The 20,664-nt window shown below is 37.5% G+C and overlaps 1 protein-coding gene across 20 annotated transcripts in view; it reads right to left on the bottom strand.

Moving 5' to 3' along the window:
* Positions 1-20,664, bottom strand: part of MEF2C (myocyte enhancer factor 2C) — a 140,669-nt gene that overhangs the window by 15,879 nt on the left and 104,126 nt on the right. For 17 of the 20 annotated variants that reach the window (XM_054186952.1, XM_054186953.1, XM_054186972.1 and 14 more), the window contains 2 exons: positions 15,216-15,402; positions 14,019-14,066 (listed from right to left, as the gene is read on the bottom strand). In XM_054186952.1, the coding sequence (XP_054042927.1) occupies positions 14,019-14,066; positions 15,216-15,402 (235 nt within the window). The remainder of the gene's footprint in view (positions 1-14,018; positions 14,067-15,215; positions 15,403-20,664) is intronic. The other 3 variants (XM_054186965.1, XM_054186969.1, XM_054186962.1) reach the window with 1 other exon arrangement.

The raw sequence follows: 20,664 nt of genomic DNA, 5'->3' as shown, positions 1-20,664 counted from the left end.
ACTAAAGTCAATGGGAGCAAGAGCATAACCTTATTTGGAAAATACCACCATATCTTTCATCTTCATCTCTCTGCTGCTTTATGCAGGCCCCAGGAACAATTCTGACAGGCAAACGCTTCATTTGCCTTTTTTAGAAAAGGGTTTCCTTCTCTCACTACGTAGCAATGACAACTGTATATCCGTAAGGTTACTAGCCTACCATTCCACTGAAAATGAGACCTTCCTACTTCATCCACCTAATTTTACCTCTTACCCACACAAAGTCTGGGGACAGAGATGGCTTTTTAGTGTAGCCTTGAAATTCTGTCTGCACAGGCTCCAGAGAGATACGGAAACTGCCCAGTCATAGAGAGGGAATAGTACGAAAATGAAAGAGAAAACTTTCATGGCTAAATGAGAAAACTTCCATGGATAAATACCAAGAACGCAAGGACACAACCTAGAAATAGTGTGGGAAGATGAGCTAGTGAGCGTGGCACAGTCCTATGAGTTAGATGCCCTGGGCCTTCAAATTTCCTTTGTAGTCGTTAAGTCAGTGGAAGAACTCAGTATCTCACTTTTTTTCACATGGGAAATGGGGTTTACAGCCCTAAAGGACATAAATGGGTAGAACTAAATTTGAGAAATTCCATGAGGTGGGTATCCATGGGTATCTACGAAGTGGGTATAAAAATGACAGTACTTGAGAGTGAATCTGTCTTCTAGTTAGGATAATGAAGTGCGTCCAAGCATGATTAACGTTGTATCACGTTTTTATCTGCAAGCACATCAGCTAATTGTATTTATAAGATCATCAAATTCATGGGAAAAAAAACACTATGTCAAAGGCTATTAAATGCAAAAACAGCACTTCAAGCTCTGGGAGACCCTGAACTGTGACCACTAGGGTTAGGACACAGGAAAAGAAGCACAAAGTGCTTGACCTGTATTTGTGAGATACCTGTAGTCGTAGGTCTGGCATGGCTTGTTTATTCACATGCTTTTTATTATAATGATCTCACAAGCCTTTGCAAAAAGGAATTAGGATGAAAACTTAGAAACACTCAGATTACTTCAGCAATTTTGTATTAAAATATTTCACATAGTTAATCTGCTTGTTTATTTCCTTAATAATATCTTACAGTTAGTGAGATAAAATGAGTTAATGAAAAGAAAAGTGTATTTTACACTTATCAAGCTAAAATAGCAGGACACTTTTAAGAATTTTCCATTTTGTGTCAGTAGGCTTTTTCTTTTAAATGAACGATTGCTCTCAACATGGATTTGCTACATATTATGCTCTCCTTAATGCTATGTGTTATGAGAGGCAGAGAAATAAGAAGGGGAATTTGAATGCACAACAGTATTTTCTTTTAGAAACTGTAGTGTCTTTTAAAAGTTGATCTTTGACAAACTGAGCACTGAAAAGCAGTAATGATGTGGAGGAGTGATCAACAGAAGAAACTGAAGCAAAAGTAGTGTTTTTCTGGTGCTGGTTTCATACAGGAGCTATTTTACCAACAGGAAGTAAGACTGCCTTGTGAAATCTGTTGTATGACAAGCATTTGTTCAGAGAGTGAAAATGAAGCTGTTTGAAGAAGCAGTGTATTTTTTTTTTTAGTTCTACAACACAAAACCTGAGATATTTAACAAAACACCATGCACTGTAATCTATATGTTTGTTTCTATGGTTGTGATTCAGAGAACAAAAACGCTTAAAAGAACGAACTCCCATTTTCTACAAAAGATCCACTAAATATAATTTTCTATTAAGAATTAAGAGAAAGAATGCACCCGTATCTAACTTCAGAAACTTTCGTCCGAACTTTACATTATTTACCTACTGATGTAAAATATTCTGAGCAGTGGTAACATTTCTTACATTTGTATTTTTAGAACATCAAATTATTTTTAAGAACTACTGCAATCTTCTCTTTACCAGTAGATTTCTGCTGTTCGTGGCATATTATGCCAGCTAGCATTTTGGAGCCATATAATAACCGTTCCTCTTTCCAGCCACCAAATTGTTATTCTTTGGTATAATGTGGATTCAGGAATGTAAGACTGTGGACCTTAAACCAATGATACAGAAACCCATCATTTGAAAATCAATGATGAATGCATGCATGCGGTTTACAGTTAAGAAGAGTCTGCATTTAAACCAGCTCTTTAAACCGTATCCTCTTTACTCAAAAAACTGTGGCCTCCTCTGAGGCAGCTGTGCCACCTTCAAATAAATCCACCGAAGAGAATGGCCTCATTTACATTCAGAGGCAAAAAGATGTATAAGACTTCTAATATACAAATTAAACCTTCCTTCATCCTATACTTTAAAATTACACTCTGCCTGGACAATTATCAATTTAGATGTGACTGTATGCAGAACATCGCATTCCACTATCCACTTGAAAGCGCAAAAATTATATGTCATGTATGAATGGATTTCCTGATTATAGATTATAAGAAAATGAAAAACAGATGGATTTTAGAGCAAGTTGGCTTTACATTTTTATTTGGTTAAAAGCCATATTTTTGCTGGAATAGAACATTCTTAAACATTACGGATATAACTTGTAATGTATAATGAAAATAAAAACAGTAGATGCACAAGTTTTAAAGGGCATATGTCAGAATTTGTAATTTTGCAGTATTTTCAATTCAAGAAGTTTTCAGAGAAAATAATTTTTCCTCGTGTTGTTTGTTATACTGACTTGAAGGAATAAAAATATTTTACAGAGAAAAGAGCTTGTTTCTAGACAGACCTAGTGGAGCAGCACGTGTCATGAAATGCAGTGCCAGACTTTGTATTTGGACTAATGGCAGAATACGAAGACAAATGCTTTCTGAGCATAGAATGCTCTTCTTTGGCATGTTCCCACATTCTGCAATTAGGCACAAGTGCCATTGACTTTAGAAGGCATTCTGTCCAAGTACTGACTGCATGATTAATGCCCGCAATATCACGCTTTAAAAACACCCAGAAAAGTTATTTTTGTGCACCAGTAGTTAGTCAGTTAAGAAGAATTAGTAAAAAAAAATATTCATTTACTCATGGAAACTTACGATTTGAACTATGTTACAAATTCATGTACTGCTGTCTTAATTGGTGACTTCCGTTTTAAGATGTTAAGGGTACAAGTAGGGTACAAGTGTATTCAAGACAGGACAGAGAGTAAAGTTTACTTCTCTTCTTTCATCCCTCATTAGTAAGACCTGTACTTTACATGTAGTTTTGGTCATTGGTATTACAGTGATTGCAAAGTGGCTGCAATTCTTGATATTCTTAGAGCCAAGGCAATAATTCTGTACTGAGCATTAAAGCCCGGAAACTTTCCCCGTGTTAAGACAACACAAATGAGGGAAGAATAATTTAATTTCCATATCTCTCAGCATTCTTGAACTGCGTTGTCATGATTCAAAGTCTTAAGTCTTGAAAAATTTGAAAATTTTTGTACTTTGATTGCCTGAAGTTTTGAACCTGTCATGTCCCTACTTGTTTCTTTTTAATTTGTGATTTCAAAAATATAAAAATATACTGAATGAAAAAAACTCTATGGGAGCTCTAGAAGAATGAAGAACAAGACACTCAATTTATATGTCCTTTCTTTGATCTCTCTTTCATTTACTCTAATGCTTTTCAGTGACCATATGGGTTGAGAATTTACAAGATTTTTAGGACCCTGGGATGCCTACTTCCCATTAATTTTTACAGGAAAAGAGCTTTCAAATTCTTGAAGGAGTTTCAATAAATATTAATGGCCATTTCAAGTTTCCAACAAGTATATTGAAATTGTGGAAATCATCATAGTTCTTCCACGTAGAATATGTACATTCTATTTCATGGAGGTTTCCTGTGTCTTACTGCATTATGTTAAATGCACATCCTGTATATATGACATTATGACTGGCCACCAAGCCTCTCAAAAAGAATTATTAAATTTAGAATGAATCTATATAAACGTGAGAGCCAACTATGCTACAATTTACCTCCACTTCAAAATATATGTGTATATAAAGAATCAATGCAGTAATAGAAATTTTGCTAATTTACACTCAGTTTTGCACTCTTCAGTTCATTCTCCCACATTCTGGAGGACTGGTTATTGTTCCTAATAGTAATTAAAAGGCAATGAAAGGGTTTCTTTTTATCCCTTATGTCTTATGTGTAAATTACAGTAATATGTAAAGTAATACGTGTAAATTCCAACACTAAAACCAGTGTTGGAACAGGCAATGGTTTACCACCCACAAAAAATAGATACCAACAATAAAGCACTAATGCCAGGAAGCTGTATACTGGTGTTCACCTAAACATAATTTTAAAAAGAGATAATTGAAGATTCTTACTCACATATTGCACGCCAGTCATTTCACTGTATGTGACCTCTACTAAATGCAAGCGGTAGAAGAAAACCAATCTGCAGATACGCTTACCCAGAAAAAAGAAAATCTTTACGTTAAAGTAGCTGCCCATTCCCACAACATTACACTAATGGACCTTCTTTACTGAATTACTGGGAGCCAGCTCAGACACATGGAGTATATAAAACCTACTGACTTTGTGTGAAAGAATTCTCAAGCATCTTGTGAAGTATCAGCTCCTCAGAAAGAGGATGAAAGTGCTGTGAACTCATAGACATTTGGAAGAATGGGAAGAGAATGAGGAGAAAACTACCTCATTAAGTCTTCATTACAATTTTAGAAACTAATGATTTAGAAATAGTATAAATAAAAAGTTAGAGATTCATACAAGATTCCTCCAACACTAGAAGACTACGCTGATATCCAGGTCTCTCTCTAACTCACCCATTCTTGCCATGCAGGTTGTATAACGGTTAATGGGAAATTCTTGCTCTTTAAGTCTAAAGCTATGGAAAGGGCTCTAACGGCATTACAGCTGTCCTGTGCTGAAACAAAAAGACAGTATTTGTGAGTCACTAAAATATTGCTAATACCGTACACCATTTAGGTGTACATAGGGGTCACGTGCACTAGGACTGCACAAAGCTAAACGTTATGCTGTGCATTCCATTTCAAAGTTCTGTGTTAGTGAGATCTCATTTTGGAAACCAAGAAAATCTCCACTGCTTCCACTGCAGCGGGGGTAAATGGTCTCATAAAATTTCCCAAGGGAAACTGTCTCTATGATTTGCTTCTATATGTAGTATATTGTGAAGAAAGTAACTTATCTATTCTGTAGCTCACATTTTTCAGTTTTGCCATATCTCTGGGCATAGAGGGTTGATACCCTGGCCCATCCCCATCCCCATCCTCATCCCGATGGAGGTGCGTGATGCCCAGGGCTGGGTCAGCCCCTGGCTGCCCCCTTGCCTGCCCTGATCCCTGGCTGGGATGGTGAGATGGGTCCTGGTTGAGAAGCCCTGCCCTGCCGCCCCCAGGAACATTTGCTGTTCCCAGCCTCCAGCTGCCCCAGGGTGTCCTCGTCATGCTCCTTTCTTGTTCCTCATCATGGAAGAATTATAAACCAACTCTTTCTCTTCCAGTCTTCATGCCAAGTAATGCCAGTTACCTTCATGAACTGTTTACACGGATGAAGCAGTCAAAATTGTGTCTAACCCTTGGGCTAGTGCCATATAACATTTGGAACATCCTTACAATCTACTCTATGTGGAGTATTTGCAGGTGCACACAACTATTGCTGAAAATGCGCACGTGTGTAACATACTGCAGCAACTGGGCTCAGATTTCTTTTGGGACAGAGATGATGCTTCCCAGGCAGAAGCTGAAAATAAAGAAGTGTCTCTTTGGCCACTTGACAACGCAGAAAACACTGCAAAACACATTTCTGGAAATCTAAGGACATGCTATGAATCAGGGAGGCTGGAAATCTGAGATGCTTTTTCAGCCAAATGGAGAAATAGATGAGTTCACCTAGATGTAGAATGAACATCCATGAGAACAGAAACCTGACCTGTGTATCACAGACCATTACATTTCATGCAAATACTTTACTGCTGAGTCAAGTGCATAACTAAGTACATGGCAAACTAACCTGATCACCAACACTGCGGTTATGTTTTGTTGCTATAATAAGATCCATATTTAAATGTTTCTAAAGCAGTTCTTGAACTAACTATTCTCTCACTTTAGCCTAGGCGTTCACACCGTAATAAAATAAGTGTAAAGGTGGCACCTGACTGTCTACAGAATTAGCCTGTGGCTACCCACATAAGGAACTGTGAGCAACCCTTCAAAGTATTTCTTATTGCAATTAGGTTTCACAGGCTGCCGGCAGATCTTTCAGCACATCTCTGGGCTCTCTCCTTGCAGCCTTTGGAACAGGGGTATATTCACTCACTCACAGGCAGTGAGGGTCTGTCGCAAATTCTTTACACACTGAAGGAAGGGGGAGTGCTCTTTCTTCTTCAAGGATGATCACCCTTATTCCTCCCTTTCTTGCTCAGCAAAGAAACAGAGCAATTAACAATCCAAGTCCAGGTCCTGTTTGTGGGTTTTTAATTTTTCAATACAGTTACTTTTGTCATTATATATTCTTATATTGCCTGATCATAGCATCTTACTATTTACTTTCATAATTCTTTAATAGCACCTCATTTCAGGAATGTCAGAGCATATAGCTTTAATGCAGAAATACTGTCTTTCTGTTTACTTCTGATTGTATTGGTTCATTTCCACTCCCACAACACTATTTTCTTTTAACACGGTTATTTATCAATAGCTATGCTCATCTCAAAACCCATATATTTCAAGTTATCTTGTTTGGCTTGAAGCAACTAAGTTGTAATTATTGAGAACAATCACTTAAGAAAATCACACAGTGTTCTTCAGTTTTGTGATCTGTAAGTATTACATGTCTGTAGTTCAAACACACGGGCACCGCTCAGTGAGCCTGAGAACGATACTCCTGTGCGTGATAAGTTTTTAAGGCACAAAGCGTCAGGGATCGGACAGTCACTTAAAAGTGGCTTATCGTGGTAAAACAGCCACCCTGCCCCTGCCCCTGTCGCTGTGGCTGCCACCACGAGGAGCAGGCACAGTGCCACGTCCTCACTCCCTGCTCGCGTTCGCAAAGGGTAGTCCAGGCTCTGCGCTAGGAACACAGTCATCTTCCACGCTGGAAGGGTTTAGTCTACTAGGAGAGCTCAACACCAACATTGAGGCTGGGTTTCAGTGCTGTTTATCTGAAGTTTAGCTTGCATAATGGCTTTTCCGAAAATCTCGCCGTAAGTAGCACAAGCCTAATCTCCTAACATGTGCGGGATGCGCAAATCTTATCTGGACCGCACCTGTGTGAGATAACCCCCGCTCCAAGATATGTTCTCAGGACTTAGCAGATCTCTTGTGACTATAAGTTAATTCAAATTTCAGTAAAGCAATTAAACAATGCATTTTAGAAGCATGTATCTTCCTTCATCTTGTGCGCTAGCTGACAAGATGCTGCATTCTAGTCCTGTTTATGCAGAAAACAAACAGTATTTTTTCTTTTTTATATGAGCTGTTCTAGCATGAGGAGAAAGGAAAAAAATCTGACTTAGGTCAGAAGGAAAACTACATTACTGAGAAATATAATCTTTTCTGAAGATATGTAGGAAAAAGATATGAGCCTGGCAAAAGGAGAAGACTCATTTCTCCTCCTGACTGCCTGAGTGAGAGCCTTTGAAAAATTATCTGCTTTTAACAAATTGTTTGCTGCTCACAAATAATTTCATTTTTTGGGTGTTTGAAATCAAGTATCATTTTTGAGAAAAATGCTTTTTTAACAAAAAAAATTTCAAGACAAGGAGTAATTACAATTATAAACCAAACACATTATTTGAAAATGTACTTTCTTCCTTCCCCAAAGAAATTTTAGAAATAACTGTTAACATTATTTTTTTTTCATAAACATGTAGCTAAAGTTAAATCATTGATTTTTGTAAAATGCACAATTGTTGAAAACTGAAGAATGCATAATTTAGAATCCAATCTCAGGAAAGTTCCAGGACTACATATATGAAACACAAATTATATACACTTAGATTTTTAACTTACCAATGTTATTAGAACAGATATACACAGAAAAGGCAAGTGTTTCGCACATAGATACTACTACTTAGATTTGTTTTGAAATTTAAGCAGTTGCAAAGAAAAGGTCAGTAACTAAGCCATCCCTGTCTCCTCTGGCTTTTATTTCTGGCAGACTGTTGCAACTGTTATCAAAGGAAAAACCAGCTTGAAAGAGATTTGGAAAACAAATGGCATCTATGGATTGAATATCTTAATTGGGGAATCATGTTAAAAGTTACAGGGCAGGGGTCACATTAACTTAATATTGCCAGGAGGTTCCATGTGCCGCTGCAGTCCCAGCTTCAAGAGGTTAAATGCATTTCTTGCTTTGTTTCTCAGAGCAAAGTCATTGCTGCATTCCAGATCCAGGAGCCATCAACTATCTCTTTCAGGACTCAGGACAAGCATGAAATCCAGATGCTTGCTAATTTGCAATGCCTTCTTATATTTTCTGAGTTTGAACAAGAATATGGATTGCAGTGTGCAACAGAAGACAGTGTGGTGTCTTAATGAGCAAGAATGTACAGACAAAAAACCCAATGAAATCCCTGTCTCACTGAAGTAAAGCATAAAATTCCCACATGCTTCACTAGGATAAGGATTTTATCTAAAGAATCCAAATTATTCTTGAGGAACTTTTGAAACTGCTTGTCATAAAGGAAAAGAAGTCAATCACGCCTGTCTTTAAAATCCCACTTACAAAGAACCACAGTTTGTATGACTCACTCAATTGTTCATTACATGTGAACTTAGGGCTTTCTCCCTTTCAATCCTTTCAAGCTGTCTTTTTATAAATACAAATATTGAGACACTGCTGATTAGAGAGACGATGAGACAGAGAATAACTAAATAAATTACTAAGTCAACACTAACACAACTGATGGAAACCTAATAAAGGCCAAATTTTCACAGATTTTCATTGAGGTCTACTCAGCATGTACTTACGTGTATCTCTTCAGTGGTAAGAGGCCACAGGAGTTAGCTGAAACTACACGCATCCAAGCTTCGCGTGATAGCCGTTACAAGATTTTTTTCATTTTTACATGGACAGCAGCATCTGTCCTTTCAAATTTATTCTTAAAGTTTCACTGATGTGATTTTTACCTGTATGAACAGTGTCTGCATAAGATGTATAAAACAGAGCAGTTGCTTAGGGCAGAAATAGGACCTAATTTTGAGAAGGCCTGCGTTGACTGCCTACACAGATACGAAATTCAGGTACTGTTTGATAGACTATTTCCTTCATACTATGTATTAGAGCTGTCAAGTAAGTTCTAGTGCTCTTCCTGCTTTACCACTTAAAACACTGAAAAGTATATATGCTCCTTATATAAAGGAAAGTTTGGAAAAGGAGCACTTAATGGCATAACATGAGTGGAAAAAAGAGAAAAAAAAAGGAGAGCTGTTGTGTTTTTCATTTCTTATCCCCCTCCATGGTTTTAAGCCAACCTGCCAATTTATGATTCCTTATTGTTTGGATTTGGCACTATTGCATCACAAACTCTGTTATGAATGACTGCGTGTTCTTTCTTTTGGACTGTAAACTTCCTTGGACAGGAACTATTGTTTACTATACTTTTGTACCGCATCTTGCCCAATCTTTGGATCAGAGGTCTGTGGGTGACTGCACTCATCGAGTAATAAGGGAAGGGCAATGACTTATCATCTTCTCCCTGGCAAACCCAGTCCTAACAGGTTGCCCATAAACTGTGGTTTGGGAATCGTTGTTCTAAGCTCACTTGTTTATTTAGCATATTCCACACTCGTAGCCTAAGAATTATCTTCTCTTGACTATGCCAAGCATGATTTCAGGGAACAGTGGATAATATTTATGTAACCTTCTGATATTTTATTTTTAATTTTTAGTATTAGTTTGCTTATTTATATGTATGGTTTCAAAAGACACTACTGTAACTAGGTGCATTTGAAATCCTTACTTATTTTTGGTACTGCTTGTAGGCTTATTTGGGCAGATTGCTTCTTTTTAGTAAATCAGTCTTTTTTGAGAAGATACAATCCAGATTGCCTCAACCCTCAGGGTTTATAAATTACCCCCCCACACACACACTATTTCATATATTCCCATGTGGCTTGAAATACTAGCATAATATATAATACATTCACCCACAGTCACTACATGACCAAGAAAAGAAAAAGGATCAGGAAAGCACTAGCAAATTATGATATTGGCTGGCAGATCCAGGACCTCATCCCTCAGAAGATGAGAAGGCAACTGTTAGCTTGTGGTTAATTTCCAGAAGAAAATGACTAGCTGCTGATTTATAGGTAAATATGGGATTCGCTTATTAAAATGACATGGATGAAATTTTCAAAATGCACTACTGATCTTTTCAGTTTCCACTGATTTTAAAAAACAGATTTAAAGGCAGTTTGACGAGGCTTGATTGAAAGAGATCAAGCACTCAGCCCCTCTGACAGCATTTATAGAGTCCCACGTACTTTTGAATACCCTGCTCCTTTAGTTCAATATTAATGTTAAGATGGATACAGTACAAAAATCAAATAGTGAAATAAAAAAATTACAGAAATGAATAAACAATTAAAGCAAGTATATTTTTTATTATATCCATCCTGGATTTAAAACTTGAGATTGAATTTTTCCTTCAATTTTTTTATTTATAGTGGTTTAAAATGTAAAGAAATTCTGTTGATTTAGATGGGCCCATTCCATTCAAAAGAAAACTTAATTATAAAATACAAAATGTCATAATCTGAAAATCATATAAAAAATGAAAAATCTAACTCAATCTAAAAATATAACTCAGTTTGAAAATGAAAAGTTTAAAGTACGGTTGCAAAGGAAGATGTCCCCCAATACTGTTGCATTTTGATTCTAAAACTATTGAAATATTTTTGAAATTTTAATCTTTCATCAGGCTTTCAACATAAATATTGAGCCACTGAATAAAACTTGAGTTCAGATAATTTACAGTACTAAAACTTGGTAGATATTATTTATTTGTGGTCAAGTTACTGTTAAGTCATTTTGTTAATGACTATGGTCCCTAAAAATTAAAAGAACTTCACATAGTCTATTATGTAAATAGGTAACATGTCACTTAGTCTTCATATTAGCTAGAATGGTTTTAGAGCATACCAATTTGGGTCTAAAAACTTCTTGTTCTTTCTTTCAATTAGAACCCTCTGGTTTGAGAGAATAGTGCCAAAGACATTGCAGTATTTATAAGTTAGCAACGATACTAAATGTGAAGTTTACTCCGATTTTGTTGGCAGTTGTTCGTATCACATGATAGAAACTATTCAATCAGTGTTTGTCTACGAACAAATTTACTTTGACAAACCTGAGATAACCTTGGTTTAACATAAAAATATCACCAACGGTATTTAGTTGTGTAGGGTAATAAAGAAATAGTCAGCTTTTTTAAGTTCTATTTATGTCTTGGGTTGACTCCCAAGGTAAATTGTGGATGATTTCAGGGTTATTACTTGAAATAATCCGAACCAACAAAATAACATACTTCTCAAAACACAGGCTTAACTAATCTTTTTCCATTTCTGATATTGCAGTTATAATGTAATTTTTTATAATGTAATTTTTTATAATGTAATTTGTTAAATTAGTGCAGAAACTGAGGCCTGGTGTTAGCAAGCCAAAGTAGTTTCATTTTACAATAGCAGAAATTAAGCTTTTTAGACTCTTCTTCTTCTTGGAGTATGTTATTTTGAATATATGCTATTTTTGGACACTGCAGAAAAATGCAAATTCATAATGTTCTAATTTGGCCAGAAATATGAACCCCAACAGATTAAACCACATGATCATGCTACCAGCTTCTAAGATGCCAAATAGAAAAAAAACACAGAGGTCTCTGTTTCTTGTGAGGAATGATGAACAAAGAGAACTTTTGATGTTTATTCTTCTGCACCCTAAAGAAAAAGGACCGTCCAAAATAGTGCCATTGTGGAATGATGCAACTAAGACAGAGGATTCAACCTTAGAGTGACCTTTTCATCTTCCTTGAGCCCTGTATCAAATTCTTCCTACTGCTCTGCATTTAAGAGATTTAGAAAACACTTCTTTAATGGTGTTTAAAGCTCTTATTGCCAGATAAAGAACAAAGACTATTCATACGATTAAATATTTATGATGCATTCCTAGCAATGCCCCTCATATATATGCCCCTCAAATCAATTGCCTACTCCAAAGTTACATCGCTTGAGAGCTTAATGCATAACACTGCGCCCAGGAAATACAAATTCTTAATATGTGAGTAAATAATCAAGCTATTCCTCTTCCTATGCTTATATATGCTTTTAATATATTTCCAAGGGAGAAAAAAAAAGTATTTAGAAAGAATACAAATTTTCAACTAGCATATTGATATACAGATTTTATTAAGCTCAAGTATTGCTAAGCCAAATGCACGGATAGAGGAACTTTTATTTTAGTACGCATGCCTTTTAAAAGAAAACATTGCTTTCTTTACTAACTGCTTTCCACCGTCTTTTTAAAGGACCAGGGAAAACAGTTACGAGGCAATGATATTTCTTAATAAGCCAGAAGAGGGAGCCCCTTAATAGGGCAATCAATTTCCTACTCGAGTCCCTCTGCTGCCGTTCCTGAAGTTTCTGCTGTGTATGAGGTTAAAGTAAGAAGAAACGCGAACATCGCCAGAATGAATCTTTCTTTAGCAGTGTTTCGCAGGCTAACAAAAGATAATTAACAAAACTGTAATTTTCTATCATGCTTTCTTTTTTTGAGAACAAAGGAGACTAATAGCTAAGTTCCCATGGTCTGCCTTCCCTACGCCTAAATTAATACAAAATGACCCCTCAAAGCTTCAGCGTGCGTTTAAAGTGCCTTTCTGATACAATGCTGTGCAGTTTCAATTTTACTACAAATGCATCACACAAACATCTGTGACTCATCTATGTGTGAAGATAAAAGGGGGTGGTCTATCGCAGCCTGAGAAGAGCCAAGAAAGAAAAGAACACCATATCCAGAATTTCTTTGTAAGTTATTTTATGAGACAACATCAGAATCAGCATATATATCAGACTTGGTTTGTATGCACAAAATGGATCTTCCAACTATTTTTCCATATAGTTCTTTCTGAGAGCAGTTCACCCAGTGAAATTGGACGTGCTCCATGTTTTACCACTCAGTTATTTTCTTCGAACATATGTGTTTACTTCTCAAACTGAAACAGTAATCTTGCCATTGTCTTTTGTAATCCGTATTTGTAATAATGCAACATTGCTGACATTGCTAACAAACCACTGAGTTTACTGAGCAAAGGGGACTACTCTGACAACATTGCTTTGATAACACAGACCTTAGCAAGTACAGTTCTCATTAGTTCTATGGGAGCAGGACTGAAGGGGCTAATCTTTTTCTCTGCGTGGGTATTTTGAAAATCCTTTCCCTGTTGTGTACCAAAGCACTTAAGTAAATACATAAAACTAAGCTTAAGTTAATTACTGATTATTTAAGTAAATGCTAACAGATTTTGCTGACTAGCAATGGTCCTAAAGCAGGGGCTTGAAATCAAATCTGTGGTCAGTAGATTGAAGTCTAAAGAAAGATTCAATATCGAAATCTTTACCCAAGCTTATATTCATAAAATGAAACCCCAATTCCACTTTGTTCCACTGTGTCAATGGAAAAATTCCCTGTGACTTGAAAAGCATCAGGGTTTCTGATGCTGGCCTCTGTAGGAGTTTTGACTGAACAGGGCTATGCAATGGACCCAGAAGTTTTTACGGAAAGGCTACTGTGAAGGAAAACGGACATTTGTATCTGTGGAATTTGTTGAGGTGCAAGATTTTTGACGTGTCTGCAAACAAGCCTCTTCCTACTAATAAGAGAAGCACAAATATCAACTCCCCACCCCGCAGCTGGCTGAAATAAACCAATGCTGATCACTTTTTAACATCCCACCTCCAGGATGGAGCTATTTTAGGACTTAGCCTTTGAAGGAAGTCCTTTGTTCACGTAGAAAAATAAATATAAACTCTTTTCTCTTTACCTGCACTGGTGCCTGCACCGGTTGTGAGGTCCCCACCCATCAGGCCACCTAGGGGGTTGAAATGAAATACTACAAATGAGCACGATAAATTACAACAGGCAAACATTCAAAACATTTTCTCTAACTTCAAACGGCCAGCTCCAGTACCCACCACTGTTTTCCTCTGACTTCAACAGGCATCAGATCAGACCCATAGTCATAAAATGGTAATGCTTAATGTTACCCGTACAAGAAACTTGCCTTTCAAGGACAAACAAAATATGTAGTATGCAACATTTCATTATTTTGTTTTCATATTTCCACAGCATATGAAAAATAAATTATATTTGAAAGTTATGTATAGTAGTCCTTCATTTGAAAACTATATTTAGTTCAGCGTTAGTCAGAAAAGCAAAAGCTTCCACATAGAATTGGGAGGAAAAGACTGAAAGTTCCCGCACCAGAATGTAACTCAGAGGCTATAACATATATTTACAGAGCTTTTACTTTTAATTTCCTCAGCCTCTCATTGACATTCACTCTAAGGATTTTTAAAACTTCTCTTTGCACTTGGGGACCTCAAATGGCTCTTTGAACCCGGTATACTTAAGGATCTTGATGTTGCTCCAGCCAGCCAGACTGAATGAAGTTAATCCCCATTTATCCTATTCAGAGGTGAGCCCTCATCATCACCAGAGCAAAGCACAGCCTCTTGCTATACAAGGCACTTAAATATGGAGCTCAACTAACAATTACCCATCAAGGAACGTGTGAATGCATAAATAATAGTAAATTCCGCATTCAGCCTCTAGACTGATGATTTGAGTGTCCTATTTTACTTGCTTCAACTTGTTTGTGTTGGCTACATTTTCTTTCTTGCCCCCTTAAGCTTTATGGTGTAGTGAGCTCTTGCATGAATTAAGTAGCAGGCTGCCTTTTTATGAAACAGCAAATTGTCCGCCCTTTTATCCTTTATTGATTTCCTTTAAACTTAGTCAATATTCAGCTTTTTCTAGAACTTTTTTTTTTTATTTTCTAAATTGGGAATAGAAACCCCTTTGTCTCTTCTTCCGATTTTTCAACACAGCAATTTTGGACAAACTGTTATGACTGGTAAAAACAGAGTTCTTGTTTCTCAGAGTACAGTTTAAAGTGACCTAAGGCACACAAGCAGCTGATAAAAGACAATTTAAAGGGATGGGATTGAACAGAGCCTACCTGTGTTACCTGCACTCGGAGGCCGATGTGTCACGCCAGGAGACATGCTATTTCTTTGCAAAGACGGATGAGCCAGCGGCAAAAGGTTGGGGTTTCCCAGTGAGCTGACTGGGTTACTGTATACCAAACTGTTGTGGTTGGACACTGGGATAGAAACTGGCATCTCAAAGTTTGGTGGTGGAACAGCCTGTACAAGCGAAAAAGGGAAACAAAGACAAGAATAGTACAGACGCACAACAGCCTTCAAGTACAGTTACTCTATATTTAGTTCAAATATTTTGTAGTTGGTGGTTAAAATATTTATTCTTGCCCCCTCCCCCAAGAGTCAAGAGAAAAGTTTCAAAAGAGTTACCAAGGCTTTTAAATATGATTTTTCAAATAATGATTCCATCTTCATTTAATGCAGCTGCAGAGATTTTTTGACTTTTTTTTCTGTTTAAAACAAAACCCTGCTTTATGAGGCTTAATTTTCTTTTTCTTTCATTCTGTGAAGTCGTAATTGTTCACTTTTGATATCTTAATCTAGTGTCACAGATGACTACAAGATCAAAGGTACATGATTATGATGACTTCATTGCATGGAGAAAAATTAGAAGGTGTGGAATGCAAAAGGGAAAGCTTTAATTTCAGCTTAGGTTGCTTTAGCAACCAGAATGATCCCAAATCATGTTAAAGGCAGCAACACAGTAAATTACTCTTTTAAAAGTTTCCGTCTTAGCTTGGAGGGACTTAAAAGTAACAAAGTTCTACTCAGGGACAGGTAGCAAATACAAGAACTTTAGATGCACTCTAGTCTTTGACGCCTTTTCAATATACTGTCTTCATACCTTAAAGCAGGATCCTCTCCTGACCCACTTTTCTTTGCAAGAATCCATCTCAAAAAAGACCCAAATAATGGACCACTCTGACACAGGTTATGTGAGAAGATGCAGTACCTGGTTCTCATTATGCTTTCAGAAAGACCAGCTCAGGTTTTCTTTGTTGGTTGGTGGGTTTATCAGTTGGGGTTTTCTTTGGTGGCAGTTGCCTGAATTTCTCTAAAATTTATTACTTTGGTGGCATTCAAATACATTAGAACTCCATATTTAATTTACTTGGTTTTAAAATAATTAATTTCTTGCCTTTGTGAATGGAAAGAAAAGTTTTTTCAGAATTACCTGACAGCATTTTAAATATTCAAATACCTGAATGCAAACGAAGAACCCCTTAATTTGCCATTTAAAAATCTTATAAGCTTCTAAACCCATCAAACATACTTTAAACCAGCCTTGTAACATCTTCAGAGGGAGGAAATCACAGATTTTAATTTTGTTCTTGGCAGCTGATAGTACTGGTAAGTCTTCAAGGACCTAGAGGGAGTATGTTGAAAGCCGGACACATAATCTGCTGTGTCAGGCAACAGAGGCACCCTGACCTTGTGCCACCCACACGTCTCTTCTCTGGCTGGCCAGAGCTGTTGGCTGTGCCCTGCATATTACAGCGCTGGCCATCAAATTATGGCTATCCCTTAAGATTTTTTACTTTTTTGTGTCTTCTCCCCTTTCCAGGGGCAGACATAATTTTGCTCTAAATATAGAGGAATCATTTTGCTTAACCACTGAAACATACAGTGAGATTTTAGTTCAGGGTATGATGTGAAGGATACATTACCCAAATGCCTCGGGACTTATTTCAAGTTGTTAATTTAGCTCTGAAACCTCCTACGTAGCCCGTGGCTTGGGTTTGTGAGAGATGGCTGCAGTTTAATGGCCGAAATCAGGTAGGACACTTGAGCGGACAGACCTGCTGGCATTGCTCCCCAACTGGGGCTGCAGGATGGGACTTGCTTCCCTTTGCTGAGAAGCTGAAGTGCACCCCAAGGACCGTATTTTCCATAGGGCTGATTGATTGGTTTAAGCACAGGTGGGAAGGGGCGGAGACGTGTTCAGTGGTTCAGTGTTCAATGGGTAAGGAGCAAAACTACATGTGCTGCTAGCTCTGTGCAGGGATCCTGACACATACTAATGTTTGTGTCTCACAAATAGAAAAAAGAGAATAAATGATTATGTGATGAAAAATGTATTTGGTGAAGTATGTTCTTTATTTCTTTCAGGAGCAACCTTTCTTTGCCTGCAGATGTTTTTACAGTTGAAGTCCAGCTCACTAGCTGCATGTGTGGCTTGTCATTCAAAGGAAAATTTACAAAGTACGTAGCACAAGGAGTACCAGTATATGTTATGACTGAGGTCTAGGCTCCTTGGAAATAGGTTCACATAGCATAACCTGAAATGTTTTATCAGCCTGAAGGTATGTTTTGAAATAAGACATTCTCTTCACTGGCCACAGTGGGACCCAAGAGGTTCCCAAATCCTGTGTAAGTCATGTAAGAACCTAGGTAAGTTCACGGCTGCTCCTGGAGCTCAAAGCCAGCTGCTCCTGCTGGTTTCCAACTTACCAAAAGGATTTAGCCAGTGAATTCACATGAGGATAGATGTCTTATCTCCACCTCCAGCCTGATGTGAGACATGAACAAGCCTCCATGAATGGAGTCCCTTGTTATTGCAAGGTTCAGGGCTGTGATGGAGATCTGTCTGCCTGGTGGCTTCAAGCACATGATCCTGCCTGCTTGGGTGCCAGCCCATGTCAGATTGAGTGTCACCCACTGGGGAGCACTTTGCACAGTGGCTTCTTCACCTCTGTCATGAGATCTGTGAAATCTGCCCTCTGAGCCTGAGTAGACAGCCAGTGGCACCAATATTGATTCTATTTTCTAAACTTATTCTAATCCCAACATCTGATGAGCTATCTAAACTAAAACACAGGTACAAACATAAATTGGAAGGTCTTGCCAATCCTCAACAGGCTCTTCTCTTTCATCATTATGCTCTGTATTTCTTCCTTGTACAAACCAAACCCTTCAAGGGCTGCAGTATTCTTATTCTACATTAGTACAGTACAAAAGAGCTGCAATCTTCATTGCTCTTGCGGCTGGCAGTCTCACTAGTCATCACCAAAAGGTACAAACATTGATGAAACAGTCACTTGGCCTTAATTTTTTCATTTTAAAAACATGTTTTTAAACTAGTTAAGCAAATAATTTTCTTCATTTGTGTAGTAATGGTTTCATTTTCAACATTTTACCTACTGTCTGGATATATTTACATCTGTTTACAGAGTACTTTGTAGACAATTTTATCAGGGCAAAGTCAGTTTACTCTACTTTGCAGCACAATACACATTGTATCTGGAATATAGTAGTTTTTATTTCTTCTTCTCGGTAGTCAAAGGTTAGAAAGAGAAGTTTGTCTGGGTAACCAGCAGTATTAAACAGTAAGTCTCTAGCTACAGTTTCGCTCTGGTTGCCCAAACTTCGTTACAGTCGTATCTGTCCTTCACCAAGAACTGCAACCTACTGCAAATTCCCTACTCATTCTTGGTGGTAAGTCACGGGGCATATCTATTCCAGCTACGCCTGAGGGACACTAAAGCTTATGATGCACTTGTGTAATATCTATATAAGTAAATTAAACTTGCCTAGGAGATGAGGCCATCTGAGGTCACAGGGTAGTCCCTGTCCATACTATTAAACTTTCTCAACCTCAAAACCATCACGACTATGTATTAACTGACAATTGGAAATTGTTCCTGGCCTGGGCTAACTACCAAACAGAGCTAAGAAATTTTCTGGGAGAGCATTATTTGGCCAGTGCCAAAAGCGTGCCAGGGACTGTTCAAACAATTCAGGGCAGAGATAAGCACCTCCCGCTGCCTCAGTACATTCTTTGCCATTTGCTAATTTACTAACATAGACTAGCCTTACTCTAATGTCTATGCAGCTTGCCACATTTTGTCCTTTTTTTTTTTTTTTCCCTCTGTCTTTTCTCCTTTGGACAGAACTGTCAAAGAGGGCGGATGGTTCACCTGAGAGGAAACCACCAGTGTACAGCACGCTCTGTGTTAGATGTGCGCTCTGCAAGCTGTGGTATGTTGTGCAAAGCGAAGTGTTGGGGACTCAAAACCCTTGGAAATTAATAGACCAAACATTCTGTGTTAAATATTGTTTTTATCCTTCCCATGTTCAACCAGGCCTTCATTTATTTAGAGACAGAGATACTTATAGCTCCCTTCTAGTGGACTATTTCTGTCTCCTCTGCTTTCATCACTCCTATGAAAACTACAAATAAATGCCTAATTATTATCAGATGTTTTAGAACAATATAAATACTTATCCCCAGAAAATTATCTGAGGAAACATTATTGGCCTTAGCTGTTAGGAGCAAAAGCCAGTTTTGTTTTCTTTTGGCAGCAGCTTTATTCTGTTACAAGACGAGGCACTGGCTTTGCATTGTTTTATATATTTTGTAAGTAGCAATTTAGTGACTTGGTGACTTTTTGTTCAGTTTTGCTTTCTTCCCCCCAACATTCTCGGCTAACTTTGATGATCACAAGTAAGTGAATATAATCTACCTGACTTCCTTGAAGTTACACTGTTTTGTACAGTTAAAGATATTATCGTATATAATATAGTATTTTGTGTCTATATATATTATATTTACAAATTTCCATTATGTACTAGCTTTGAGCTCCGTCTTGCCCATTACATCTCAGCTTATGCCAAGAGAAGGAGCTCCAATTGCATTAGGGGAGAACACCTACTGATTCCTCCTTTTGTGGTAAGCAGCTTGATGGAGCACACAGACCTTGAGCTCTGCATCTGCAGTATTCAAAGGAGGGATATCCTCTCTTCAATTAAAAGAAACACTAACATTTGCAGTTCTGTATCTCTGAAGCATGTCTGAAGTAATTTCATGAAAAGATAATATGTTGTACATTGTAACATCCCCACAAGGTAGGAAGTTACGTTATACCCAAAATACAGCTCAGGAAACCAAGTTAATCACCAAGTTAATAGCTGAAGTAGGACTATATTTAACGTCAAAAGGTTAGATTTAATGAAAGCAACCAGACGAAAAGTCCATTAATGTTTGGGAGGACAAAAGTGATGTACCATATTTAGATCTACTGTGTTGTTTCTAATTCCTAGAACTTTCCTAGTTTTATAGAAAAGACAATTTTCCCAAACGCTTGTGGAGGTAAAGAAAGCGGTAGAACTCACTACCACAGAAATGAGTTTTTTTCCAGGGTGTTTTTTCATGTCTTGAGATTTCAAATGGTTATAACATGTGCTGCTTTGTTGGAACAAAAACAGGTAGTGTGACAGAAACAGAGTACCTGAAGGACCACCCCAAACACAATTTTTAAGGTAGAAATGTAGGTGGGTTAAATGCTATCTGATTGAAAATTCCAGCACTTTGATTTGAACAAGCCAAAGTTCATCCTTGAAAGACGAAAGGAATGCAACTGCTAAGAGTTTCATGTGAAAAAGGGTTAAGGATTCCAGCTTACAACAGTCACCCTAAATGTTGCAGTCATCGTTTGTCAAACTGAGTTCCATCCAGAGAAACCAAAT

This window comes from Rissa tridactyla, chromosome Z (genome assembly GCF_028500815.1).
Source record: "Rissa tridactyla isolate bRisTri1 chromosome Z, bRisTri1.patW.cur.20221130, whole genome shotgun sequence".
Taxonomy (NCBI): Eukaryota; Metazoa; Chordata; class Aves; order Charadriiformes; family Laridae; genus Rissa; species Rissa tridactyla.
This window is presented reverse-complemented; position numbering and strand designations above follow the sequence as displayed.